At 36.7% G+C, this 14,585-nt stretch overlaps 1 protein-coding gene across 1 annotated transcript in view; it reads left to right on the top strand.

The window, feature by feature from the left end:
* Positions 1 to 14,585, top strand: part of LOC129257216 (atrial natriuretic peptide receptor 1-like) — a 41,479-nt gene that overhangs the window by 10,410 nt on the left and 16,484 nt on the right. The window contains exons 6-11 of the mRNA XM_054895497.2: positions 6,733 to 6,817; positions 6,997 to 7,108; positions 8,897 to 8,962; positions 9,472 to 9,549; positions 10,653 to 10,757; positions 12,648 to 12,719. Of these exons, the coding sequence (XP_054751472.2) occupies positions 6,733 to 6,817; positions 6,997 to 7,108; positions 8,897 to 8,962; positions 9,472 to 9,549; positions 10,653 to 10,757; positions 12,648 to 12,719 (518 nt within the window). The remainder of the gene's footprint in view (positions 1 to 6,732; positions 6,818 to 6,996; positions 7,109 to 8,896; positions 8,963 to 9,471; positions 9,550 to 10,652; positions 10,758 to 12,647; positions 12,720 to 14,585) is intronic.

Consider the following 14,585-nt stretch of genomic DNA (forward strand, 5'->3'; position numbering starts at 1 on the left):
CGCGAAATGTTCGGCTGGAGAGGTTGATCTGACCCATGAAATCAATTGCCAGTGATACACCAATAATCCACATTAAATGTAATATCGATTCGATGGACTGTAATGATCTATATCTAAGCCTTCATTCAGTAAGTTTTTCCTCACTCAATATGTACTCGATTTGTTTGAAAAACCACTTTCTTATCCATGTCATAATCTATTTTAGGTCTGCATTTCGAATATCTCCAGCCATCAGTCGTAATATACATGCATGTATGGTGCGGGTGTCGCGGAAAAGGATTTTGCACACGAAAAGCAGATCTGTAGGGCCTCTAAAACCCCTGTAACACAAAGCTTAGCATTGATCGTAGAGAGGTTTTCTACGTTTGATTCTATTGACTATAATGCACAATCAATCTTAAAAATCAAGTGTATGATTAAGCGTTAACTTTTGTGTTAGGGGACCCTAATATTAGCGTCCGTGAGGATTGCGAAAGGTCCCAAGTGCCCCCTAGGGCGAACGCGGTAGCCCGTAGCGGACATTTGAGGGGAGCGGACGAGGGAAGACGCCCGCGTCCGCTCCCCTAGGACATGAGTGCCCTAGGGGAGCGCCCGAGGATAGTGCCCGCGTCTATCCTAGGGTGTTTCCCTAGTATGTGCGGCCGGGCATTCTTGGTCGAAAGAGGAGGTCTGATTTGACACATTCGTTCAAGACTGCATGTGATTTTTATCTCATATCAAGCATAAGTTTTCGATAATTTATCGTGGATAAAATCTGTTATGAAAATTACAAAGTTTTGGGTTGATAACTGGGATTTTAGGCTTTTCACCGAATTACTTATTGTGTTCGATTACACACTGGCACCAGTGTAAAGGGTCCTTTCCTATACATGTATATGAATATTCTCCCGTGGTGTCCGTTATTTCATTCACTGACATGGTTAGTCGTGATCGTAAATGAGTTTCTGACAAAGGAGCAGGTATTTGTCGATGTTGACCCTACATTCCAGAGGTCGTCCTAGAACCATCTACTCTATTCTTTCCCTACATGGTCATCCTTTTTTATATACCCTGACATGCCTTTCAGGCGCGGATCTACGAGATGCAGATAAAAGGGAGAAGAAGAAAGCAAAAATGAAAGAAAAGGCGAAAATGAAGGGATGGATTGAAGACGAGAAGGAAAAAGAAAAAGTGAGAGAAGGGGAAAGTGCAGAAAGAGAAAATAGGGGGGGGGGCGAAGAGGAGAAAGAGGGAGAGGGGGTAAAGAAAAGAAATAAGGAAAAGGTGAAATGGAGAAGAAAACAGAGGGGATAAAAAAGGGAAGGTGAGGCAGAAAGAAAAGAGGGAAAAGGAGAAAAGGAAAATAGATTGAAAATCGAAGGGAAGAAGAAGAGACAAAGGAAGAAAAGGAAGGACAGAATGAGAAAGAGAGAATGATAAGGAGGGGGAAATTAAATAAAATGAAGAAGGGAGACATAATAAAATGGAGTAAAAAAGCGAAAAGGGGAAGAGAAGGAAGGGCGCAGGAAAAGGTAAGAAGTACAGGGGACAATAGAAGTGGGACTTAAGAAAAAGTAGAGGAAAAGAGAGAAAATGGGAAGAAAAATTTGGGAATTTGTCCAGATTTTCATGTCAGAAAAAACGTTAGTAACTCGCATCTGCCCATTTTTACGCTGATGACAAGTATTGAACATTCTTGCGCTCAATCTTGTAATTATTTTCTCTCACCATGCTCACAATTTCCTGCTCTCGTTGCATCAATTAAAAACTTGTCCCGAATTAACATCTGCTCCTTCAAGAAAGAAGAAAGAAAAATGAAAGAAAAAGCCAAATAGGAAGGGATGGATGGAAAATGAGAAGGAAATAGAAAAAGTGAGAGAAGCAGAAGGGAGCGAAGAAACGAAGAGGAAAGGGGAGAAAGAGAAAATAGAGGGGGCTTATTGTTTCATGGTAATATGTATACCATATAGTTCTGCAGTACTTAGTTATGAAACTTGTTTTACTCAGTAATGCTCACGCGTGATGATTAACAGGATTTTCGACTATATAAAGGTGAACCGGGACGGGGCTTTCATTCTTTAACTTGGCTTGACTGACTCCTTTGTTCCCCCAAAAGAATTGTTAGGTTTGATAGTTAGCGTTTGCGTGAGCACCCACCAAAACTCTTAACAAAAGAATAGAATGGTCTGTATAGCTGCTCCATTCTTGCTTTGTCGGAAAGTGATAATTAACTCGTTAAGTACCCATTCCACACACTACGTCATAGTAGCTTTCGAAAACATACTTTTACTAGGGTATGTGTTTAAACATTGAAGCTAAATGCGCTAGAATTTTTTTAAATAGTTACATTATGTAAATAGCTTTTGTTGCTTTGCTCTGAAGCGCATTGAGCATCCAATCAAGATGGAAAGTGCGCTTTACAAATGTCATGTATTATTATTTTTAGCTGCCATATAACACTGAATTCTGTATTATACCAAGTTGTGACTTGGTTTTATCATTTCCAATTCATATAACAAAGTATATTTCTTCCTTCTTCTCATTTATTATTTCCACCACTTTCATCTCTTCCCAATTCGAATATCTACCAATGTAACTTAAAAACCGCAATAGAGTGCAGGTAATGTAATCAGATGTTTTAGCAAAAAGATAAATCTGTTCCATCTGTTACATTTAGGTAAATTTATACTTTTTATAGGGTGAGGGTTTTAGAGACCCGATTTGAACCGAAATGAACAGAACATCCTCATTTATTGTTGTTAACGCATCAACAAATTAATCCCCCCCCCCCATTTCTATGAACATCCTGTCATAAATTGGGAAGCGGATGTGATCAAAGGAGATCAAAGGTGTGGGCGGGGAGCAAGACTCTTCCAGACTGTTGACAATAACAAAAGAACCAAATAACAAATCGATGAGCACAACCAGTTATGCTGGTGTTCGCTTTTTGCACGTCTACTTTGTAAGATCTTGGTTATACTAGTATTCGTTTTCACGTACCTTTCATTCCCTTTATTAGGGTTTTATCAACCATGTCAACGAATTGACGATCCCAATATTGACCGCACGTTTGTTTTAACATAATGATAATTCGCAAATGCCCTTGATATTCATAATTCTGTTTTATTTTAAGTTTGTCATTAATGTTTGTTAACATTCACTCTGTTAATAACTTGTCAATTTTGATTTACAAAAAAAATCAAGTCTGCTTATTAATGTCTTTTGTCTATTTTAACTATTTTTTGTTGTTGATATGCCTTTCTTTCTTCTTTCCTGATTCCACCCTGTGCACCCCGTTAAAACTCAAGGAAGAATGTTTCAAATGTTTTCTAGTTCTTACACTGTTCATAATAAGGAGATGGGATTAGGTGTAAAGTTCACGCTGAAGGGAGAGGAATGGGTACGTATGGAGAGAGAAAAAAAAACTTAGCACAAAAGATAAAGAATTGATCTCCATGACATTAAATCACAATTGTGTCCTATTTTTTTAAACAAGTTTGTATGATACATGTATGCCTCCCACGTAAGGCGTAAGGAAAAAAAGTTTACCTAATGCATCAAATTAGATTAATTGATTAGATTCATTGCGGTAAATGAAAAACAATAAATTCGATGTTCCAGCAATGGTTACCAGATTTCACAAAATTAAATACGGGACAATCGACAAAGCACTATGTACCATCGGATCGACCGAGCCAGGCCAAAAAATCAACAAAAAGGCTACACAATGTTAGACTTGTTAACAAAATATATTAAGAAAGGGGGAGGGAGGGTGAGCGGAAGAAACAGAAGAGAAAAACAAATGAGGAAACAAGAAATGAATTGAGAGGAAAGAAAAAAGTTTGAATAAAAGGATGAAAGAAAGAATAAAAGACAGATAACAGTTTCCGTCATTACTGAAAATGAATAAAGAAAGAAAGAATTAAAATAAAGGAAGGGAAGATGAATAAATGTGTGAAAGAAAAAACATAAGGAGAGAAAAGAGAAAAGTAAGAAAAATGGAGGAAAAGAGAAAGAAAGAAAGAAAGAAAAAGAATTCCTTCATTATTTGAAAGAAACAAAGACAGAAGAAAACATGAAGGAAGGAAGAAAGGAAAGAGGGAATAAGGGAAAAGAATTAAAAGGGAAAACAGAAATGAAAAAATGAAAGAAAACAAAACAAACAACATCTAAAAAAAAAAAATCTAGAATAGATTCTGATCACGCTAGTTTAAAAATATAATGGTCTATCACAACATAACCAAAGTACATGCACATGTAAACATAATGCAATGTACGTACCCTAGGGTACCCGAGGATAAGTGCGGGCACGGCCAATATTATATAGCACGCAGGAAACTGCGGGCGCGGCTAAACACCCTAGGGGGCTCCCCTTGAATACCCTCGGTTAGACGCAAAAGCACCCTAGGGTGTTTGCGTGCTCGGGCGTGACGTTTCCTGCGGCCGGCACTGTAGTTGTGGTTCAACTATAGCTCCATTTACTGCTTCTCCAAAATGTAGACGTAATTAAATGTGTTTTTGAAACAATCATCATCACATAAATATTAGATATTTAAAGAAAATAATTTCACCTAGGTAAAGTGAAATGCGTTAGTGCATTGTTATTTCGGGTAATCTTCGATTGCGTGGGGTGCACGCAAAGAGTGCATGGGTGTACAACAGACACGGACTCTCCCAAAAGAGCTAACTTGCACCTCAATGGTTTTGCGAGGTGTACGCACGTATCGTACACCCATTTACACCGGGATTTCTTAGTGTGTACTATCTACTACTACTACTTCTATACACTCTTACAAGTCAGTCAAATTGACTAGACCAGTAGGGTGCAACCGATATGACAATCGCTGATAATCACATTTCTGACATATATTCTTGTCAGAAATATGTTCTAGTAAAATACGACTAGAAAACAGTCAAATATTACTAGAATAACAGTTGCCCCAGCTCACCCTATAAACTAGTAATTTTAGACTGATTTGTTTTTATAGTGTACTACTAATAAAAATACTACTACTTCTACTACCATCACTTCTTCGTATACTTTTTATCCTAATAATGTATTACCACTATTAGTCCTATATAACTGTACTACTACTACTCACCTATATAGTATTTTTCATATCATTTTTATACTGTTGCTGCACTGGTCGTGGTAACTGAAATGACCACTAACACTAACATCATCACCATCACACTATTTCCCTACACTTCTTCAGAAGCATTCTGCCCTCGATAAGCGTCTTTGGCTTTTTGGCAATTCCTCCGTATTCAGATTACATTATGTTCTGCTTCTTTGGTTAATTTGTATTTTTTGTATTTTTGTCATTCTTAATTGATTCTTTTTTGTATATTTATCATGTTTTTTATATTGTACAATTTGAATTTGAATATGGAAATAAATGAAAATGAAAATGAAAGTCAAAAAAGATACAAACATCATTTCAAATGTAGACATATCTCAAATATATGATATATCTAATTCATACTCTGTAGTGCAATATGCCTAAATAATTTATAGTGACCAATTCACTATTACCATTATTTCGTATTTAGATTAACTTATTTCACTATACATTTAAAGATTACTCTGTAACCTTTTCTTTTGCAATAAACCGATGAATCTGAATTTGAATCAAAGTGATAGTAAAATTGCCCCACTTTTGTGATTTAGACAAAAAATGGATATACCATGTGGACCTATATTAGGGCGTATTATGTATTGGGCTTTCCATGATAGTCGATAAAGATATCCCGCGGCAAATTCATTTATTCAAAGGTAAAGTCCACCCCAGAAATTTGTTGATTTGAATCGATATATAGAAAAAAATCAAACAAGCATAATGCTGACAATTTCATCAAAATCGGATGTAAAATAAGAAAGTTATGAAATTTTTAAGTTTCGCTTTTTTCACAAAGCAGTTATATTCATATCTCAGTGATATGCAAATGAGAGAGTCGATGATGCCCCCCCCCCCCTCATTATTTCTTTTGTTTTTTATTGTGTGAATTATACAATATTATATATTGGACAATAAGGACCAACTTGACTTAAAGGTATTGTTTAACTTTGTGAGCAGCCGATTTAAAAAATTCTCAAACCAAGATGAAACATGTGTACAAGTGCATGTATTAGAACTAATAAACCCTTAAAACAACCATTATTGAGAATGAAAAGCTAAAACTACAAGGCAAACCCCGATTTTGTAAATAAGTGTATGGGATGAAATTAAGATGGTGTTTTCGGTCACTTTATATTTCAATTTTTGAAGCACTAAATAATTATTTTCGAACGCAATTTTTTCTGGGCTTCATTTTTGTAACGTATCACAGACACAGGTGACAAGTGTGACCTTCTAGCTCAGATTTTTTAAAAGTCAAACCAATGTTAACCAATCACTTTAACCATTATGATGTTGAATGAGTGAAGAGAAAATTAGATTTTTATCATATTTCATGCAATAAAATACAAAATAAATAGTGAGGGGTGACGTCATCAGTCTGCTCATTTGCATACCGACCAGGAAATGCATATACTCACTGTTTTGTGAAAATAAGCGAAACTTTATCTTTCTTATTTTACATCCGATTTTGATGAAATTTTCAGTGTAATGCTTGTTGGATTTTTCTCCTATTATTCAAATCAACTTTTGGGTGGACTTGTCCTTTTAATTTATTCTAAGTTTTAAATCAATGTAATCAGTTAACATAACACACTCGTCTGTCTAAATTATTATTATTTTTGTTTTTGTTTAGGGAGGCTTTCAACTCTTGCCATTTCTGGGATAGCTGCAGCCTCAGTGATACTCTTGTCGGTTCTTATCCTAGTCCTTGTATACAGGTAGGCGTAGTTTTTACGTAATTGAAATAGTTACATGAATTACAGGAATGAAATAAACCACCATGACAAGCCTTTAATGTCAGTGAAACGAGTTGTCGGAGTCAATTTTTCACACATTCATTATATTGCAATAATTTTGAAAAGTAGAGAGGATAACAGCATTTTTGATCATTTTAAAGGAAAATGCGTCTAGATGCTGATCTTCTTCGTATGTCTTGGAAGCTGTCTTGGGATGAACTCGTATTTCCGGAAGAAACCAAATCGGGACAGTCAAAGTTTTCTGGCTCTTTCGTAAGTATAAATAAGGGGAGCTCATCATTTCGAGGTTTCTTTGAACATTGGGAGGTAAGAATGGATGAAGAAAAAATACTCAATTGAATTGAACTGAATGATAATGAACTTTTATGAAAATGCTATTTTACACATTAACTTGCAACTACGAGCAAATGACACATAAAATATGATTTGCGAATAATTATTATAAACTTTAAGTCAATCCATCAAAAGGTTCCTTTGAATAATTAGGAAAAAAATCACTAAAAATTTCACCGAAATCGAAAGTTGAGATGGACTTGGCCTTTGATTTAAGAAGATGATGGACAAATTAAAGATATACATTAAGTGATGTCTGTAAAGTGAAGTGACCTTAACAATCACATTAGTGACTTTGAAGATGAATATGAAAGATTCCCAGTCTAAAACATATAAAAAAAAATTGTAGGCCTACTAAAATAATGATATCAGGTTAGAAAATAAGTACATGTGTTCATATAGTTACAAAAAATTACGCACACGATATGACACATTCGTTATTTTATTTTCAGTCTCATTTGCTTTATCAGTTTCCCCGCCGATGTCATGCTTAACAGGAAACCAAAGATAAATCTATATATCGTGCTTTGGTTGACATTAATCTGATTAGTTAGTTCCCAGCTCCACGGTGTATTCGAGAAAATGAAAGAAAGCGAATGAACGAAAGAGGAGCGAAGTGGAAGAGAACCAAAACCCAGGGGAGAGAGAAAAGAGGGTAAATTGGAATTTTCTTCAGATGATTCAAATAGAAGTGTTTTATACATCTCTCGACTGAATGATGCTATCATAAGCCTATACAGACCAAGATAAAATCATTGGAGTAGAATCCTCGAAGCCTATATATTTGCAAGTCACGCCAAGGTGAGACTTTGCATGCACAACGGTTGAAATAATTGGAGTTGTAAGTTTGTTAATACTAAAACACATCTCGCTTTGATCAATGTAAAATTAAAGTTGTCAGATTATAACATGCTTATACGGTCTATATGTGAAAAAAACTAAATCTTACACATTATCGCCATTCAAACACTCGATAAATTCCAAATGAAAATAATTTGAAATGAGTTGATCTGTTTTACTGATGTACATGCATATAAAAAAAGATTTCGGGAAATTCCAAAGTTGCTTCGTGCATGAAACGAGTATGAATAGACTTTCTAGATTGGAATAAAGATTGAAGGATACTTCCTTTATCATTCTATACCGGTAGAGGACATGCAATTATTATTACGACTGAATTTTCCAAGAATCAGTATGGGAAAATAGTCATAATTGCAGTCAACCTTTTTTTTCGTCTTGGCACTTTCTATTTGTCTCAAAATCAATCAAAATATACAACAACATGCATTGCATTTTAATTCAACACACCATCGATAAAATGTGTGTTACATAAAAATATCGTAAATAAATTGCTGTGTATATACTAAAAATAAAAAAAAATGACTTGTACCCGGCGGCCCTGCCGACAAGAGGATCAGTTAACCGAAGTGAAAAAAGTCCATTATTATCATGCAAAAAAATATGCATAGATCAATTTTCATTTCTATTTTCAGAAGCTTTTAGGGGTTATCAGAGATATTTCATTTTCAAACATTATATCAGGGCAACTAGGTAAATTAAGATGAAGGCCCTATCAGACGGTGACTGCTATAGAGCGGATATTAAGTCGCCGTCTCAAGGTAGAATATTTCCTCCATTATCCATCAATATTGAGATGAACCTCTTTGAACATTTTACAGTCATATTTTTGTTTCATTATTATGACAGGTAACCTCTATTGGTCATGGAACATCACACCAGAGACAGATGTTCGCCACTGTAGCTAACTTTAAGGTATGTTTAATGTATTGGGGAATTAAGAAAAATCATGCCGGAAATTTAAGGACGGTATATGAGAGAAATTAAAAACCAAATCGAATGGGCCAACTTACACAACACTTGCAATCTGCAACAGGTATATACACTTCATATAAGTGAAATATTCCTGGGACTCACATTATCCGTCCTTTTCTCAGGGGCTATTTCCAGAATGTTATGAAAATTAAACAGAATGCGTTAGCGTTCCCGGATTCTTATAGTGTGCAAAGCGGACAATCGAATGGAATAATATTGTTTTCCAAACTAAGTCTGTCTCCACCGACGTATTGCACATAAATAGGCACACGTCATGATTACGGTGTTACTTGTATATTTCTCGTTTAAGTTAAAGCGTTGAAATGTTGATAAAACAAACTTTTTGGGATTTGTATACAATGAAGTGTATTCGACGTTTGATTATCTTCACTAAATCATAATAAAGCAATAGTTAAATAGCGTGTATTGGCGTTTTTTCCTCCGAACAGGGTCGACTGGTGATGATCAGGAGGATTGAGAAAACAAAACTAGATTTAACACGGGATGTACTAAAGGAACTTAACTATGTAAGTAGTCTATCAGATTACTCAATCGTGCTTTAACAATCCGCGATATTTATTCAAATTCATTTGTAATCACAGTGATATGTAATCACAATGATATGTAAAAAGCTTTGGAGGGCAAAGAGGACGTTAAATTCAAATAAAATGGAACTGCGCTTGTTTGTTTATTATTTCTCAAGAGCTGAACATGGGTATATCTCTTTTTTTTTTAATCTGAATATACCGCTCTCTTGGCTTTTGTCGTGTTTGTCTTCTTTTCTAACTACCAATTTGTGACACGAAAAATAACATAGAACCAACCAATGATATACCGTTAAAATTAAATTTCGTGTTTATTTCAAAATGTGAAACTTTCTGTACGTGCATACACGCAATGTCAAGAAAGCCTTAAATATTCTCTTTACGAATTACCCATTACCATTACTCGAAGAGTAATTCCGTCCCATGATTTATGTAATGGAAACAACAATAAAATTTCATTTACTTATATAGGCGCTGAGTAGCAAGGACAAACCTCGTGTCTTATATAGGTTAGTTTGTATATAATTCCCAATCTTACGAATCGATGGACGGTAGGCCTAAATTGCGACGCGTGTTTGGTTGAACTCAATTAAATCACATTTCTCACGTGTTGCTGCAGTTGTTCATTTATGTAAGAAGTATTAAAATGAATATCAAGTATGTGGCACGTGTACAGTCGATAGTCAAATCTCCTCAAATTTGTAAGGAGTAAACTTTGATGCGTGATATGCATGCATGATGCATTGACTGCAATCTGAATACTTTCTTCAAAACCTGTCACATCGCTGTTATCTTCACCATGAGCGATGGATCATTATGCAATAAAAATGGGTCAGCGATTCCTGATTTTTAAACAAAAGGAAGCTATGTTGTAATAGCGGAATAATTAGATTTTTCTATATGCTATAACCCGGTGTACAGCTTTGAATTTCGCAAATAATACAAAGCATTTTTTTGTATTCTGATTATTGCATTTTTTATTGGTCATTTTTTTTTTTTTTTTTTTTTTTTTTTTTGGGGGGGGAGGGGGGTGTTTTGCGCCATAACAATATATTTTCCTATTATTTGAATTTTTTACTCTACAGATGCGTCAAGTGGAGCACAATAACCTCGTTCGTTTTGTGGGCGCATGCGTTGATGCCCCAAACATTTCAATCATTTCAGAGTACTGCCCCAAAGGAAGTCTTCAGGTATAATATACGTATTATTCTGTAATACCTGATTTAGCTTACCACATTCTTTTCTTTCTTTTTTTTACAATACATACACACACGCACACACCCCCTCACACACACATAAATAAATATATATATATTTATATCAAATATATATATATATATATATATATATATATATATATATATATAGGCATCTTGGTTTTATATATATATATATATATAAATATAGGACCATATATATATATAATATGATATACACATATTCCATGGGATTCCATGTTTATGAGTCCGATTCCGAATAGTTTGTCCATGCTTGTTGCACCGACTGTAATATTAAATGGTCGCACGAATGACAAAACATTAAATATTTGTATTATAAGACACAGGATTTGCGGATCATATATCCAAACTTGATCGAACGTAGGGCATTATGGAGGATACGACTAGATCTAGAAGAAGAAGACATCTACTAGGACCAGTAAATTTACTTTAGCCTTTTATTTTGCTATTTTGACATAGTGCACACGGTAATTGAGTTGTAAAGGTGTAAGGGCGGATCTCGTGCCTGGCAGATATGGTACTAGGCACACAATCTGCAGGCTGATCGTGTTCCAACTCAGGATTCAGGACCAATTTCTCTTAGGCAGATATCGTTAGTGCTACCGTTTCTCAATCTTTCCTCTCATAACCTCCTCCAAAAGATATAAGGGCTAAAGAGAGGGTAGGCTTCTCACCAAAGTGGTGCCAATGTTGAATAAATTTTGTGGTATTCTATGGATTTAAAATAATGTAATATTTTATGATGTTTCCTCATTTATATACTAGTAATTTTGTTACCGATAATTGACGGGTGTAGGGCGCGGAGGGGTGGGGTGTTATAGGAATCTAAATTAGGTTCTCCTTTTCCTTAAAATTATATGGGACCTACCGCTCTTATTTATCCATTTTAATAGGAAAATTCGGGTTGACTAAATCAAAGTTTTCTACTTGGCTCACTAGTATTATTATTATTTGGACGATTCTGTTCTAAATTGCTCACAGCTATAGATACTTAAAGGAACCTCCTTTATCCCCATGTCCCTAGGAAGCGGGTGTGCTGGGGCTGCTGAAGCACATCCCCCCGAGATTTTCCTGGGGGTGCTACGTGTATTATTCTCCATAGGCAGCCCCCCCCCTGAATTCTGGAAGGTGTGAACAATTTATGAATTTAAAAAATACCCTTAATTTTTTTGCTGGTAGAATTTCTCTTTTCAAATTTACATCGGCACCCCCGAAAAAAAAAAAATTCCATGCAGGCCCTGTTTATCCCCTATGTAATTCTTCTTCAACATTATTACTTTAACTGCTTAGAATATCAATCGCTAGGTCTATAGGTCTATATAAATACATGAAATATCAACACATTTCACCTTTAATCTCCCACCCCCATCGCACCCCTTGTCAGAAGCTGCATGGATCCGCCCCTGGATGGAAATTGATCAAAATGTGCCGTAAATCACCCCCCCCCCCGATATTGCCAGAGCCGCGCATGCGCTGCCGAGAGTGTCATACCAAATCAATAATGAATACACGTAGTCAAATTGAAACAAATCCGCCATGAAACCAAAACTGCATACATCAAACTGCGTCAAACCCGGCAGTAATATGGTTGCAAGTATGAACGATATCTGCCGGCAAATACCATATCCGCCGGTGGAACCAAATCCGCCGCTACACCGGCTCTTTTGCTCGAGCATGCAATAGGCGTGTATCGATGCACATTTATTTGTTTTATACTGGTTTACGAATAAGGAATGTAATTAAAACGAGTAAATCCTTCTTTATATATTTTTGCTTTTCAACTAATAATCGTTTTGTTGTTGTGGGCTCTGAACGATTTCGTTCGTTTTAATTTCTTTTCAGGACATCGTGGAAAATGATGCTTTACAACTCGACAATATGTTTAAGAATTCTCTCATTACTGATGTTATGCGTGTAAGTACAATTCCGGGGGGGGGGGGGGGGGTCACTCTCCACATGGCCCGTGTCCAGAAAAAACGTCGAAAAGGGTCCCGCTTCAGGCACTCGGGCGGCGTCGACGTCTTTTGCACAAAGGGTTGCATTTCACCACCATTCGCTGGTAAATCGCCTTTTAGGGTAGCCTTTTCTCTCTGTCTTCACGCCATTTAGGGTTGCTAATTTGGTTTTGAAAACTTACGCCATTTAGGGGTGCAAATTTGGGCAAATTTGAGGAGACCCGGGAGCAGACCTAAGCCATAAACACCATGAAGTGCGATTTTAAGGGATACAAAATAATCCTCGCACACGCCAGTGTCATAGGCGAATTGGACCGGGCAGCCGATCGGGGCCGGAGGAACTAATCGGCGGCTCTTTTATCCGCCGATTTGTTCCGAATTTTGTTGTGTGATGCGATTGTCATAGCCGATTTGTTCCGACCAGGCGATTTGTTCCTATATATACGCCGTTCATGCAACTTTGACACCCCTTCAGCAAAAATGTGAAATTCCAGTAGTCATTTTCAACCAATTGGCTACTCCAAATCAACCACACCCACTCAGAATAGTACAGTTGCCGATTTGAGAATCTTATTTTGGGACATAGAGATGTATATATGTTTTGGAAATATATAATTTATGCATTATTTTAGTACACTTCCAATTGAATACAGCTGTGTGGGGCCACTAAGCCATATTCACACTGAGTGCTCCCTTTGTACGCCTGTGCTATTCGGGGTGTAAACTTCGATTTTGTATAGATCTATAATAATAATAATAATACAGGTATATTTACCCAGGGAAGCCGCTTCAGTTCCGAAAACTGTTCTCCCAGCGGGCCCTGCTATTATTATTATAATGTCTCCATTACTCAAGTAAGAAACCGGGGCAAGAAATAGGATAGGATGCTGAGGGTGGGTGGGGGTAAACACTGCTGCGTGCTCATCAAAAACCCCAAAGTAAGTAGAAAAGAAAAAAATAATAATATATCAATAAAAGAACTAAAAGCTTAATAGTCCAACGAGGCTGCCAAAAACACAGGGAACTCTCAGTGACACCTCATTGTGACAAACACACACACACATGCACATATATATATTTTTATATTTTTTTCCTTTTTTTTTGGAGGGGGGGGGGGGTTAGGGACTAAGGGCCCCCGGGTAGTCCAAAAAGGAGGTGCCAAAAAGGAGAAGGAAATAGATGAAAATATAAGGGAGAGAAAAAAGGGAGATTAAGGGAGAAAAAGGGGGAAGTATATAAAAAGAGAAAAGGGGGAAAAAAAAGAAGAGGGAATTAAGGAGGGGGAGAAAAGGAAAAAGGAATGGGGACAAGGGGGGGGGGATAAAAAAGGTTATATAAGAGCGTGGGCGGCCATTTGAAGTGTGACCTGTAAGGAGGTGCCGAATTGATCATAATTATGTTCGACCTTTGGGCGGCAATTTGATGTTTGGCCTGGGGCGCATTCATGTTTCACATGGGGGGGGGGGGGGGGACAAATTGACATTAAATTACTTAGGAAGCATCAAATTGACCTGTATAAATGAGGGGCCGCCAAATTTACCTTAAACTCGGGGGGGGGGGGGGGCCTTTGGTGCTGACATAAGCAAACACGCGCACACAGGTGTATATATATTTTATTTATGACGATTCAAAACTGGCCGTAGCTTCTTATACGATCATCAAAGCTTGGCGCAATAAAGTCACTAAGTCATTGTCATTTTTTTTTCACTGATCATTAAAGTATGGCTCCGACGTTCTGTCCGCGGGTAATTTCTCACGCTATATATTTCACCAAATGTATACATAATGCAGAAAAAGGAATAATATAATCAGGGGCGGCGGAGCA

This window comes from Lytechinus pictus, chromosome 3, assembly GCF_037042905.1.
Source record: "Lytechinus pictus isolate F3 Inbred chromosome 3, Lp3.0, whole genome shotgun sequence".
NCBI lineage: Eukaryota > Metazoa > Echinodermata > Echinoidea > Temnopleuroida > Toxopneustidae > Lytechinus > Lytechinus pictus.